The sequence below is a fragment of the Dasypus novemcinctus genome, chromosome 21 (assembly GCF_030445035.2).
Source record: "Dasypus novemcinctus isolate mDasNov1 chromosome 21, mDasNov1.1.hap2, whole genome shotgun sequence".
NCBI lineage: Eukaryota > Metazoa > Chordata > Mammalia > Cingulata > Dasypodidae > Dasypus > Dasypus novemcinctus.
Genome location: NC_080693.1, coordinates 14,673,559 through 14,687,786, shown reverse-complemented (window position 1 = coordinate 14,687,786; position 14,228 = coordinate 14,673,559). Strand labels below are relative to the sequence as shown.

The following is a 14,228-nucleotide window of genomic DNA, read 5'->3' as shown; positions in this document are numbered from 1 at the left end:
GTTCAATTTTTTTTTTTTCTTTTGTGGCTTGTGTTTTGTTATCATAACTAAGAATCCATTGCAAATCCAAGGTCATGAAGATTTCCCCCTGCATTTTCTTCAAAGAGTTTTATGGTTTTAGCTCTTATATTTAGGTCTTTGAGCCACTTCTAGTTAATTTTTGTATATGCTGTGAGGGATGAGACCAGTTTTATTTTTTGCATAAGGCAATCCAGTTTTCCCAACACTATTTGTTGAATAGACTCTTCTTGCCCCTTTGAGAAGACTTGGCACCCTTGTTGAAATCAGTTGGCCATAATGTGTGGGCGTATTTCTGGATTCTGCGTTTTATTCTGTTGGTCCATGTCTGTCCTTGTGTCAGTACCACGCTGTTTTCATTACGGTAGCCTTGTAGTATATCATTATCAAGGGAAGTGGCAGGGGCTTAAGCCGTTGGGTGCCTGCCTACCACAAGGGAGGCCCCGGGTTCAGCTCCTAATGCCTTCTAAAAAAATATGACCACACAGAGAGCAGACAGTGAGCGTACACAACTGGGGTGGGGTGGGATAAATAAATAAAATCTTTAAAAAAAATAATCATGGGTAGTGATGGGGCTCAAGCAGCTAGGCTCCCACCTACCACATGGGAGGTCTCGGATTCAGTTCCCGGTGCCTGCTGGAGAAGAGGAGTAAGACAGTGAGCTGATGTGGAAAGCTGACACAACAAGATGACGCAGTGAGGTGATGCAACCAAGAGACAACAGCGAGGAAACACAATGGAAGACACAACAATCAGGGAGCAGAAATGGCTCAAGTGATTGGGCACCTCCCTCCCACATGGGAGGCCCTGGGTTCAGTTCCCAGAGCCTCCTGAAAAAAAAGAAGACGAGCAGACAGCAAGCGCAAACAACAAGATGGGGCAGGGAGAAATAAATAAATATAGATAAATTTTTTTAAAAAGTCATTATCAGGATTGTTTTGGCTATCCGGGTCCTTTGAAATTCCACAGGAATTTTAGGGTGGGTTTCTCTATTTGTGGAAGAACACAATGCACTGAATCTGTAGGTTGCTTTGGGTAATATTTTCATCTTAACAATATTGTTTTGTCATCTATGAACACAAGATGTCTTTCCATTCATCTAGTTCTTCTTTAATTTCTTATAGCAATGTTTTGTAATTGTCAGTGTCCAAGTCTTGTGCCTTCTTGGTTAAATTTATTACTAAGTTTTTTTTGTTTGTTTTGTTTTTTTAAGGAGGTACTGGGAATTGAACCTGGGACCTCATATGTGGGAAACAGGTGTTCAGCACTTAAGCTACACCCCTCCCTTTACTAAGTTTTTAATTTTTCTTTGGTGCTGTTGTAGATAGAATTGTTTACTTAATTTCCTTTTTGGATTGTTCATTGCTAATGTATAGAAACACAACTGATTTTTGCACGTTGATCTTGTGTCTTACAACTTTGCTGAGTTTGTTTTTTAGATCTAATGGGGTTTTTCTGTATTCTTTAGGGTTTTTTTGTTTTGTTTTGTTTTGAAATGATGGTTGATATTTATTGAAGAAAATCTTTAGCAGGGCACATTTATACACTTTGGTCATTTTTATTTTATTTATTTTTAATTCATTTTTTAAAATATTACATTAAAAAAATATGAGGTCCCCATGTCTTTAGGGTTTTTTTTTTTTTTTTTTAAAGATTTATTTATTTATTTAATTTCCCCCCCCTCCCTGGTTGTCTGTTCTTGGTGTCTATTTGCTGCGTCTTGTTTCTTTGTCCGCTTCTGTTGTTTCTTTGTCCGCTTCTGTTGTTTCTTTGTCCGCTTCTGTTGTCATCAGCGGCACGGGAAGTGTGGGCGGTGCCATTCCTCGGCAGGCCGCCCCTTCTTTTCACGCTGGGCGGCTTTCCTCACGGGCGCATCACCCTTACGTGGCACGGCACTCCTTGCGCGCATCAGCACTGCGCATGGGCCAGCTCCACACGGGTCAAGGAGGCCCGGGGCCTGAACCGCGGACCTCCCATATGGTAGACGGACGCCCTAACCACTGGGCCAAAGTCCGTTTCCCCTAGGGTTTTTATATATAAGATCATGTCATCTGTAAACAGATAATTTTGCTTCTTCCTTTCCAGGTTGGATGCCTTTTATTTATTTTTCTTGCCTAAGTGCTCACATAGAACTTCCGGTGCATATGTCAGAGAGAGGTGGTGTGAGTGGACTGGCATTCTTGTCTTGTTCCTGATCTTAGGGAAAGAGCTGTCTTTCATCATTGAGTATGAACTCAGCAGTAGGTTTTTCTTTAGTGCCCTTTATCATGTTAAGGAAGTTTCCTTCTGTTTCTAGTTTTGAGTAGTTTTATCAAGAATTGTTGGATTTTGTCAAAGGCTTTATCTGCATCAACTGAGGTGATCATGTTTGTTTTTTTGTTGTAGTAATGTCGTATGTTACATTGATTTTCTTCCGTTGAACCATCCTTGCATTCCAGGGATAAATCCCATATGATCCTTTTAATGTACTGTTGGGTTCAGTTTGCTAGTGTTTTGTTGAAACTTTTGCATCTATATTCATACAGGGTATTGGCCCGTGTTTTCTTTTCTTGAAGTGTCCTTTTCTGACTTTGGTATCAGGACAATGCTGACCTCATAGAATGAGTATTCCTTCTCCTGTTTTTCAGAACAATTTGAGAAGGATTGGTGCTGTTTATTCTTTAAACATTTGGTAGAATTCACGCCAGTGAAGCCATCTGGGCTTCTTTGTTGGGAGGCATTGAGTTGTTTTTTTGTTGTTGTTTTTAGGTACCAGAGCCAGGATTGAACCTGGGACCTTATGTGGGAAGAAGGCACTCAACCACTGAGCCACATCGGCCCCCCTGAGTTGGTTTTTTTGTTTGTTTGCTTCTTGTTTTTTTTTTGTTTTTAGAGGCTCTAGAAACTGAACCTGGGCCTCCCATTTGGAAAGCAGGTGCTCAACTGCTTGAGCCACATCCACTCCCCTGTTGAGAGGTTTTTGATTACTAATTCCATCTCCTTACTTGTTTTAAATCTATTCAGATTGTCAGTTATTCTTGATTCAGTTTTGGTAGTTTGTGGACTTTTAGAAATTTGTCCATTTTATATTGGTTATCCATTTTGTTGGCATATAGTTGCTCAAGGTATTCTCTTATAATTATTTTTTATTTCTGTAAAATTGGTAGTAATGTTCCCACTTTCATTTCTAATTTTAGTAATGTGAGTCTTCTTTGACTAGCTGACTTGCATTGTGCCTTGAGCTCACCAGTTACTTTCACAATGAATATCTCTTTTGATCCTCACAGCAACACTGTAAAACAAGTAGTGCTATTTCCCACATTTTAAAGGTGGGGGAAGCTGAGACTCGTTAAAATTAAGTGACTTCTCAAAGTCACACAGCCCAGGGACCGCATAGACCCCTCACCAGTAGCAGAACTGGGACTTGAATCCAGATGTTCTCATATAAAATCCCAAGCTGTTTCAGAGGTTCCAGCCTTCCCAGTTAGTCTCAAAGAAAAGACTTTGATGGCTTCTGGGCTTTTCACCCCTTCAAAGAATATGGCCACGACTCATCTGTACAGAGGTGAAGCAGGAGATTTCTGGCCCCAGGAGGTGTTAAAAATGTCAGTATATTTACTGCATTTCTCCCCCTGTGAGTTCTCAAATGAGGAGGATACACTTTTTTTTTTTACAGGTTAAGTTCATTGTAAGAACATGGTCTGTCTCCCAGGCCAAAATCAGACTTCTTAATCCCTTGCCCAGAACTAAATTTCACGGCAGAGGTATAGCAGCTGGGCAACTGTGTGTGATAACATTTATTGAGTACCTGCTGAATTTCATCAATCCTAAGCACTCATTTTTCATCTTTTACCACTCCTGAAACGTACATCTGATGGCGAGTCATAATTTACTTGACAATGCTGATTGTTTTCTTAGTGATGAATAAAATAATGGTTCTCTTGTCAGCATGGGTCTCTGAAATTTGATGAAATGAAGCACTGTGTCCTAGACACGGGGTGAGCATGGCCACACACGTGCCCTGTTTATTCTGCAGCCTCACTGTGAAGTCAGCTTCTCATCCCCCTTGGAAAGATAAGGAAGAAACAGGTCAAGGAGGCAGCGCCGGGTCACGCAGCTGGCAGCAGCAGGCTCAGTCTGTCTAGGCCTGTCCGTGGAGCACTTTCTTCCTGTGGTTCAGTGTTGCCTCTCTAGATGGCTCGATCAGCTCCCTTGGCCCTGTGTCACCTTGATGTGTTGATTCCTCTGTATGATGAGCCCTGACAGTTTCAATTCTGTCCCTAGGTAGAGGCCGTCTCCCCCCGCCCATGGGGGCCATGCCCCTCTGTGTCACAGAAGCAAAGAATGTCAGCTTGGAAAGGACCTCCCAAGTCATCGCATGAATCCCCCCACCCTGTTTTCAAAGGCTCAGTCTGTTCGTTTAGGAGGTATCGGGGATTGAACCCAGCCCCTTGTACTTGGAAAGCTGGTGCTCAACCACTGAGCTACACCCACTCCCCTCCCTAGTTCTGTGATTTTTAATCACTTAGCTGAAACAAAACTCTCGATAAAAACTAATGGGGGAGGAAGCAGATTTGACTCAAATGATAAAGTATCCACCTACCATATGGGAGGTCCAGGACCTCCTGACCCATGCGGTAAGCTGGCCCACGTGCAGTGCTGATGCGCGCAAGGAGTGCCGTGCCATGCAGGGGTGTCCCCTGCATAGGGGACCCCCACATGCAAGGAGTGTGCCCCTCAAAGAGAGCTGCCCTGTGCAAAAAAAGCACAGCCTGCCCAGGAGTGGCGCCACACACATGGAGAGCTGACACAGCAAGATGACACAACAAAAAGAGACACAGATTCCTGGTGCCGCTGACAAGAATGCAAGTGGACACAGAAGAACACGCAGTGAATGGACACAGAAAGCAGACAATGGCGGGGAGGCAGTAAGGGGAGAGAAATTTGAAAAAAAAGAGGAAAAAGGAATAAAGAAAATCCCCCCCAAAAAAACCAAAACACTAATGGGGGGTGGGGGTGGATGTAATTCAGTGGTTGAGCACCTGCTTCCCATGTACAAGGTCCTGGGTTCAATATCTGGTACCTCCTAAAACAAACAAACCAACAAAAAAAACACTAATAGAAATTTAGGAACTACTGGTATGATGGGCCTTAGTGAACATACATGGTTTCAGTCTAAATTCTCGAAACAAGTTCATACCAGAGGTAATCTGAACATCATTTACCTGAGATAAACCTATCAATAAATACCTGTGTGCTATTAAGAAACCTGCCCAGAGAGGATACTCCAGGAACAGGTTGGTGGCTTCACTGTAGTTATTCCAGATGTTCAACAAAGAAATAAGACCAAGCTTTGATAAACTTTGCCAGAGAAAACGAAGATGGAACTCTCTAATTCATTTTATGAGGCTGGTACAACCTTGATACCAAAACTCAAGCAAAACATTACAAGAAAGTAGTTACAGACAAGTGTTTCATGAATTTAGATGCAGAATCCTAAAATAAATAAAAGAACCTAGCCAAAAAACCCACCAAACTAATTAGAAGTATAGAGGATTCTATCATATTTTCATTTTAAAGAACTCTTTTGAAAGGTGATTGTCCTTTTTTTAGAATTAGAAAAGTTGTAGGTTTACAGAAAAATCATGCATAAAATAGAGTTCCCATAACACCCTATTAACACTTTGTGTTAGCATGGTACATTTGTTACAAATGATGAAAGAACATTTTAGGCAAGTGGATGTGACTCAAGCGATTGGGCTCCTGTCTACCATATGGGAAGTGTTGGATTCCTGGGGCCTCCTGGTGAAGGTGAGCTGGCCCAAGCGGTGAGCTGGCCCAAGCGGTGAGCTGGCCCAAGCGGTGAGCTGGCCCAAGCAGAGAGCTGGCTTGCTCAGGAGTGCTGGTCCACATGGCAAGCTGGCTTGAGCAGAGAGCTTGCACAGCAAGATGATGCAACAAGAGACACAGAGGAGAGACAATAAGAGATGCAGCAGACCAGGGAGCTGAGGTGGTATAAGAGATTGAGCACCTCTCTCTTTGGAAGGTCCCAGGATTGGTTCCTGGAGCCACCTAAAGAGTAGACAAGCAGACACAGAAGAACACACAACGAATGGACACAGAGCAGACAACGGGAGGGTGGGGGGAGGGGGATGAATAAATCAATCTTTAAAAAAAGAATATTTTAATAAAAAGTTCTGTTCATTATAGTCTGTGGTTTACATTAGGGTTCACTGTGTTGTGCAGTCCTATGGTTTTTTATTATTATATTTTTTCAATGTGAATTTACTTTAGAAACATCAGTGATCAAAATTAATATTTGGATACAATATTGCTCTAGCATTGACTTCCTGATAAAAATCTAAAACACAAAGTTCTAGAGTTTCGGGGTTTTGTATTTTTAGAACAGCTCTTCTTTTGTGATGCAGTTTGCATACCATACAGTTCACCCACTGAAAGTGCACAGGTCAGTGGAGATGCCCACTACTCAGAGACGAGGAGCCACGTGGACAAGTCCTTTTCTTTTCTTTTTTAAGATTTATTTATTTATTTCTCCCCACCAACTTTGCGGTGTACACGGCCCTGGTGGAGCCCCACGGGCGCATCATGGGGCTGGACCTGCCCGACGGGGCAACACGGGGGTTCCCACGTTTTACCTCTTTCGTTTTCCTGGAATAGGGGGCAGCTGGGATGGGGAGGCAGTGTGGAGGAGGGATCCCCTGCTGTGGGGTGCTGGCTGCTCCAGAATTACCAGGGCAGCCACGGACCCCCCCCAGCTGAGGTATTGCCCAGGTGGCAGGGGGCCAGAGCCAAGCTCCCCAGCCCGCCACCTCCTCCCCGGTTGTCTGTTCTCCGTGTCTATTTGCTGCGTCTTCTTTGTCCGCTTCTGTTGTCAGCGGCACGGGAATCTGTGTTTCTTTCTGTTGCGTCATCTTGCTGTGTCAGCTCTCCGTGTGGGCGGCGCCATTCCTGGGCAGGCTGCACTTGCTTTCGCGCTGGGCGGCTCTCCTTAGGGGGCGCACTCCTTGCGTGTGGGGCTCCCCTACGCGGGGGACACTCCTGCATGGCAGGGCACTCCTTGCGCACATCAGCACTGCGCATGGGCCAGCTGCATATGGGTCAAGGAGGCCTGGGGTTTGAACCGTGGACCTCCCATGTGGTAGGCGGACGCCCCAACCACTGGGCCAAGTCCACCGCCTGACAAGTCCTTTTCATTGCTTCTCCCCATCCCCTTCTGTGCTGGCGCCAAGGTCCAGGGACCGGAGGGGCCTAAGTCCCCTGCCTTCCCTCCACAGGTATTACGGCGGGACCGAGTTCATTGATGAGCTGGAGCTCCTCTGCCAGAAGCGAGCGCTGCAGGCCTACGATCTGGACCCTCAGCGCTGGGGCGTCAACGTCCAGCCGTACTCAGGTCATTGCCATGCCCAGGCGGTGCCAGCCCCCGCCAGGGCAGACCCGGCAGTCCCCACCAGGCCGGACGTTCACCTGGAGCACGGGATGGAAAGCCCAGAATCAGACGGGCCGGAAACCCAAGCAAACCCTGGCTGAGGCCCCAGGGGTGCGGGCGTCCTTCTCTGTTGCCCCCGGCAGGGCCCTGGCACCTGGGGTGCCACCTGGCGCCTCACGGGTGTCCTCTCGGCCCCACCGTTTCAGGCTCCCCCGCCAACTTTGCGGTGTACACGGCCCTGGTGGAGCCCCACGGGCGCATCATGGGGCTGGACCTGCCCGACGGGGGCCACCTGACCCATGGCTTCATGACCGACAAGAAAAGAATCTCCGCCACGTCGCTCTTCTTTGAGTCGATGCCCTATAAGGTAAGCGTGAGCGGGTCTCCATAGTGCCTCGGACTGTTTTCGCCAGGGCTTGGCTGCGCCTCCAGGAATAAGTAGGCTTGTTGCCATGGCGACACGGGGGTTCCCATGTTTTACCTCTTTCGTTTTCCTGGAATAGGGGGCAGCTGGGATGGGGAGGCAGTGTGGAGGAGGGATCCCCTGCCGTGGGGTGCTGGCTGCTCCAGAATTACCAGGGCAGCCATGGACCCCCCCCAGCTGAGGTATTGCCCGGGTGGCAGGGGGCCAGAGCCAAGCTCCCCAGCCCGCCACCTCCTCCCACACCACGTCCACCCGGTGGCTGCGGTGGTTGCCCCCACCTCCCTGCCTCCACTGCTCGCACCTGCCCCTGGTGGACGCCACCACCGTGTCCGCGGCCTGCCTGGCGGTGGGGCCAGTGTGCAGGGCCCGGGCCCACATCTGAGGTGGAGAGGGCTGCCAGGCCGTAGTCGATCGTAGAATCCTGGGCACCATGGAGGTACTTGCCTTTTTTTGTTGTCCAGTCTGGATTCTTGGCTTTGTGTTCGTCATCCACTGTCCCTTTCTGGTTTCTTCCATATCTCCCGCCATGAGGGAGAAGGTAGCAGGGTGTCCTCGTGCTTGGCTAAATACCGGGTACAACAATTTATCCCTATAAGGAAACCATGCGCGTGTGGTATTTGTCGCTTGTGGCCCGTTGCTTCAGGCGTCTTCAGCCTTTGTCTCGGTCGCCGCGTCTACCCTTTTCCTGTGTAACTGGCATTTCGTTTCTTTTCACGGAGGGGCTGGCAGCTCCCAGTCGCAGAGCCCCTCACTGGCCACAGCACATCTCAAAGGGGGATTTTGAAACGTGGGACGGTGATAATGAAATACTTTGTCTTTGGACTTGGAATACGCACGCCGGTGTCCACAGAGCCTTTGAAAGAATCGTGCCAAGAGGCATTGGCAGCTGGTTTTCGGGAGCCTGGGGTCTGGGCAGCTCTCATCCTCTTAGGGCAGCACCCTCAGTTGCTCAAGAGCCACTTTGCAGCGCTAGGAAGGCCACCCCTCCGGGACGAAATGCGCCTCGGGGGGTGCTGTGCAGGTCGAGCAGGTGGGCGGAGTTGGGGAGCCCGCCCGCACCTTCCTCAGCCGTGGAACTGGCCCTCGGGGTGCAGGAGGCGCGGCTCACCCAGCGGCAGCTGTGGACCCTGTGGGACCAGCCTTGCAGGATGGGGGGTCGGCCAGGTGGGCGGGCACCAGTTGTGCACCTGTGGGGCCTGAAGAGACAGCCTGACCAGCTCCCACCTGCTGCCACCTCACCCCGCCCCCTGCACCTGCTGGGCTGTTGTGGGGGACAGGGGCCACCCCAGGCTGCCTCCCTGCCCAGCCTCTGCTGCCCACTGGCCTCTCTCCAGGACCCCACTCTCTTCCCCTCTCAGGGCTACCATCCAGGGCCTGGCATTTCTCTCTGGATTCAAAGGGCAACAATAGCCTTGTATGTTCTGCTTGCTCCCACCCATCTCCGTCCCGCTCCCCTGGTTGTCCAGTGAGGCTGCAGGGGTGGGGGGAGGGGTGCCCTCAGCGATGTGTTAGAAATGCTTAGAAATCCTTCCAGGGGCTCTTTTTTTTCTTTATTTATTTCTTTATTTTTTCTTTTTGGAGGAGCTCTTTTATTGTCAATTTTTGAGGATTTAAAAAAGGAAATTAAAAACTTTTTTAAAAAGTTAATGGGAAGCAGATATAGCTCAAGCGATAGAACATCCCCCTACCATATGGGAGGACTTGGGTTCGATCCCTGGGGCCTCCCGGTGAAAGAGAAGAGAAAGCGTGCTTGCACAGCGAGCCAGTGCCCGTGTGAGTGCCTGCGTGGTGAGCCAGTGCCTGCACAAATGAGTCACACAGCAAGATGAGGATGCATCAAAAGAGAGACGAAGGGGAGAGTCAAGGTGAAGCACAGCAGAGACCAGGAACTGAGGTGGTACAATTGACATGGAACCTTTCTCCACATCAGGGGTCTCCAGGATCGAATCCTGGTGAATCCTAGAGGAGAGAAAATGAGAAGACAACACAGACAGCAAAAACAGCAGGACAGGAGGAGGGGAAGGGGGGAAAATAAATAAGTGTTTAAAAAAGAAAGTTAAGAAGCAAAGTGTGAAAGGGAGAGAGCAACATATTTTTGGGTGGTAATTAGACTTTTTTAAAAAATATTTTTAGAATGTCTGATTTTATTTATTTTTTTTTACTGTGGTCAAATGTTGGTCTTTCATCAGGTGACTGGGAAAGAACCACACCCTTGAAACAAAACAAAACCACAAATCTTCTTTCAACCTAACTTTTTATATGATGGCTCAGTTCCCCATAACTCGGCACTCAAGCTTCTGTCATGGAATTCAACTGTAAGTGCCTTTCTAAAGGGTGACTGCTAAAACCTGGGCTGACCTTTGGTTTCTGGTGGGACCAAGCAGGTGAGAGGGCAGAGGTGGGGGAGAGGGCCCCTGGACATGGCAGCAGCAGCTTCCCCTCAGAATGTGCCGATTCCCCCCACCAGCCATCTTCCAACATCCCACCCCCTAAAGTTCTCCCACAGTAATCCCCTTTGATTAATTTTACTTCCCCTGGGCTCACATTTTCATGTAACTTTAATAAACTCCACTTACAAAGAAATGTGTTTACCAAAAAAGAAAAGTCTTATATTTCACATTGAGATCTGCATCCACGTGGAACTGGTTTTTGTGTATGGTGTGAAGTAGGGGATATCCAGTTGACCCAGCACCACTTGGCTGAAAATATATGTTTTGTGTAGAGGTCTTGTACTTCTTTCATTAGTTACATCCCTTCTTAGATATTTTATGGGTTTTGACATGAATGTAGTGGTATTATTATTAAAACCTCATCTATTTTTGTGGCTGATATCTATACCTTTGATTTTTGTTTATCAACCTTGTATCCACTGATACTGCTAAATTCACTTATTAATTTTAATAGTTTGTCTCTAGACCCTTTTGGCATTTTTAGTTAAATAGTCATGTTGTCTGTCAGTAATAACAATAGTTCTTTCTTTCTTCTTTCCCAATCTTTATGCCTTTTATTTTTTTCACCTTACTGTAATGACTGGGAAAACAGAAGTAGCGCCGGCACGTTTTTTGTCCTACTCCTGAAGTTAACAGTCTTTCAGCACGTGCGTGGGACCCTGCATGTGTGTTGTGTGTTTCATCCTGAAGTTGTGTTTTGGTCCCTTCCGGTCACATGGCAGAGCCCCAGGGGCAGGGGTCACCTCCCCGAGGGCTCCTCGGGGCACTGCGTGTCTGAGTGAGGCTCCCTTGTCCACACCCGGGGGGGCAGCAGTGCCCCCCACCTCGCCCTCCTCTCCCGGCCTGGGCCCGCTGCCTGTTTTCGCGGGGGAATGGAACGCACTGCTGCGGGCAGGGGGAGGAAGCCCTCCGCTCCCTGCCAGCTGCCTGACGTCCCTGGAGGAAGGCAGGCACGGCGTGTGGCCGGGGCGGCTGAGCCCGCTGCTGTCCGCTCTGTTCCACAGGTAAACCCCGACACCGGCTACATCAACTACGACCAGCTGGAGGAGAACGCGCGTCTTTTCCACCCGAAGCTGATTATTGCAGGTGATTGGCTGGGCCGAGAGCAGCCGAACTCACCAGCAGATCCCATGCCCTGCAGGAAATTAAGCGTTCAGTGTTCCCGCCTGTCGCAGCGTAGTGCAGGTTTATGCTTTGGAGACCTGAGCTTCTTGGCTCTAAGTTGATTTTCCCTCCTTTCGGCTGATTGCTGAACTCCGTGTAGTTCTTTGGACTCCAGGTGTGGAATTCCAGCTGGAAGGACAGACGTCAGTGGTGACCAGCATTTGTTCTAGGTAGAGCAAGGTCTGAGGCTGTCCGCAGAGAAGCCTTTGGAAATGTTCCTTCCTGGCTGTCCGGGGACAGCAGTAGTAGCTGGGGACGCCCCAGACACCGTGAATGGAAGTGGCAGATCCTAGCAGTTGCCTCAGCACAGAGAGGATGTTTTCCAAGGGCGCCCTCCACTTTCCTCCTCCAAGATCTCTGGGGACCCCCTCCCCGTGTGTACCCTCGGAAGCTGAATCTCAGCTGGCCTGACAGTGTCGCTTTTCCCACCCCAGGAACCAGCTGCTACTCCCGAAACCTGGACTACGCGCGCTTGCGGAAGATCGCGGATGACAATGGGGCCTACCTCATGGCGGACATGGCCCACATCAGCGGGCTGGTGGTGGCCGGCGTGGTCCCCTCCCCTTTCGAACACTGTGACGTGGTGTCCACCACAACCCACAAGACCCTGCGCGGCTGTCGGGCTGGCATGATCTTCTACCGGAAAGGTGGGCGTCCTTGGCGGGGGCCATGCCGGCTGCCCGCGCCTCTCCCTGGGGGCTCGGGTAGGCTTTGGGAGCTGGGGAGTCCTCTGTCCCGGCCGCTGCCAGGCTTGGCAGGAAGGATCTGGAAGGAAGCTCTGCTCTCGCTCCTTGTGTGTCTGGGAAGGAGGCTGTCGGCAGCCGGTGCTCTTCGCGTGGCGCTGGGTGCTTACTTCTCTGTCTAGGTGTTACGAAAAGAGCCAGGTGTGGGCCGACCGGGAGGAAGGGGGCAGGGGGGCAGGGCAGCTCCAGCGGAGGCCCCCACGTTGCAGCATCGGGTGTACTCACAGTGGTCCCACACGATGCTGGGCTCTGGGAGGGGTGCTGGCCGGGATCAAACCGTAAAGCAGCGATGTGAAACCATGGCGCCAGCTTGGGGTCTGAGAGGCGGATCCCCTTCTGCCAAGGGAACGCCTGGAGCCACCCCTAAGGCTCTCCCGAGGAGGCCCCTGCCTGGGACGGCCCAGAGCAGCCAAGCCATCACTCAGCCTGTGCCGAGCCCCGGGGGACAACCTGGACCCAGGACCGGCCCTCCGCGACCGGGTTTCTCCCTCCCAGTGTGGTTTCCTCGCCCCGCCCTCGGCCACCGCGCGTCTCCGTGTCCATCCTCTGGTGACCTGTGTGTTGCGTTGATACTTCTGGCAGGGAGCTCGTCCCCTGCATCCAGGAGATGTTCTTTAGCCCCCATGACGTGCTGACGTGCGTTGACCGAGCGGGGACTGGGAGCCTGGCTCCGCCCCCCGGCGCTGGGTGCCCTGGGTGCCTCCGCTCACCTCCGGACTGGGGCTCGCTAAACACTCCCTGCCTCGTTCAGTGAGGAATAAGTGAAGGAACTTTACGTAAAGTGCTTCAAGGGCTTTTTAGTTCACGCGAAGCTCTCCAGCGGTGTTGACAGTTGTTACTATTACCTGTTTTCTCAGAAAGGAACCTTCTCCCCAGTGTAGCTAGAGTGTCCTGGACACTCCTTTCGGGGAGCTGTGCCAAGACATGCTCTTGGTCGTCATCTCGGTAGAGGGCCATCTTTGTCCCTCCTCTCTGAGAGCATCCATGTAGTCGTGTGTTGTCACGCAGAGATGCTGTTGGAGGAAGCGTGTCACACGGAGCATTCTGGCCTTACTGCCAAGGTGGAGCGGCCAGCTGCCCTCTGGAAAGGAGGGGCTCCATCCACTCGGCCACTCTCTCCTGGCCACAGGGGCGAGAGGCCTCTGCTTTCGTGGGTGCTCGGGCCAGTCTGGGTCTGAGTCCAGGTCAAGAAAAGGATGCAGGGACGGCCTGTCGGTTTAACGCAGTGTTTTCCTCCGTGGGGACGGGCTGTCGGTTTAACGCGGTGTTTTCCTCCGTGGGGACGGCCTGTCGGTTTAACGCGGTGTTTTCCTCCATGGGGACGGGCTGTCTGTTTAACACGGTGTTTTCCTCCATGGGGACGGCCTGTCTGTTTAACGCGGTGTTTTCCTCCGTGGGGACGGGCTGTCGGTTTAACGCGGTGTTTTCCTCCGTGGCTACGGGCTGTCGGTTTAACGCGGTGTTTTCCTCCGTGGGGACGGGCTGTCGGTTTAACGCGGTGTTTTCCTCCGCGGGGACGGGCCGTCGGTTTAACACGGTGTTTTCCTCCATGGGGACGGCCTGTCTGTTTAACGCGGTGTTTTCCTCCGTGGGGATGGGCTGTCGGTTTAACGCGGTGTTTTCCTCCATGGCTACGGGCTGTCGGTTTAACGCGGTGTTTTCCTCCGTGGGGACGGGCTGTCGGTTTAACGCGGTGTTTTCCTTCATCCAGGAGTGCGCAGCGTGGATCTCAAGACGGGCAAGGAGAGTCTGTACAACCTGGAGCCGCTCATCAACGCCGCCGTGTTCCCGGGACTGCAGGGGGGCCCTCACAACCACGCCATCGCCGGTAACGCTCGCCCGGCTGGCGCAGAGCCCCGCGGGGCACGGTGGGGGCCTCCGCAGCCGCGCCGGCCCGGCCACTGCGGCTCTCCTGGCTGCTCCCTCCGGGGCCCTCAAATCCCTTCTCGCCAGCCCTCCAGGCGCATGGCAGGACTTCCAGGCTGGGGGAGACACGCAGATGT

The 14,228-nt window shown here is 50.8% G+C and overlaps 1 protein-coding gene across 3 annotated transcripts in view; it reads left to right on the top strand.

The window, feature by feature from the left end:
- The window catches only part of SHMT1 (serine hydroxymethyltransferase 1), a 32,229-nt gene that overhangs the window by 12,392 nt on the left and 5,609 nt on the right, over positions 1-14,228 (top strand). For all 3 annotated transcript variants that reach the window (XM_023585462.2, XM_004481412.5, XM_023585461.3), the window contains exons 4-8: positions 7,293-7,408; positions 7,651-7,811; positions 11,323-11,404; positions 11,917-12,129; positions 13,937-14,053. In XM_023585462.2, the coding sequence (XP_023441230.1) occupies positions 7,293-7,408; positions 7,651-7,811; positions 11,323-11,404; positions 11,917-12,129; positions 13,937-14,053 (689 nt within the window). The remainder of the gene's footprint in view (positions 1-7,292; positions 7,409-7,650; positions 7,812-11,322; positions 11,405-11,916; positions 12,130-13,936; positions 14,054-14,228) is intronic.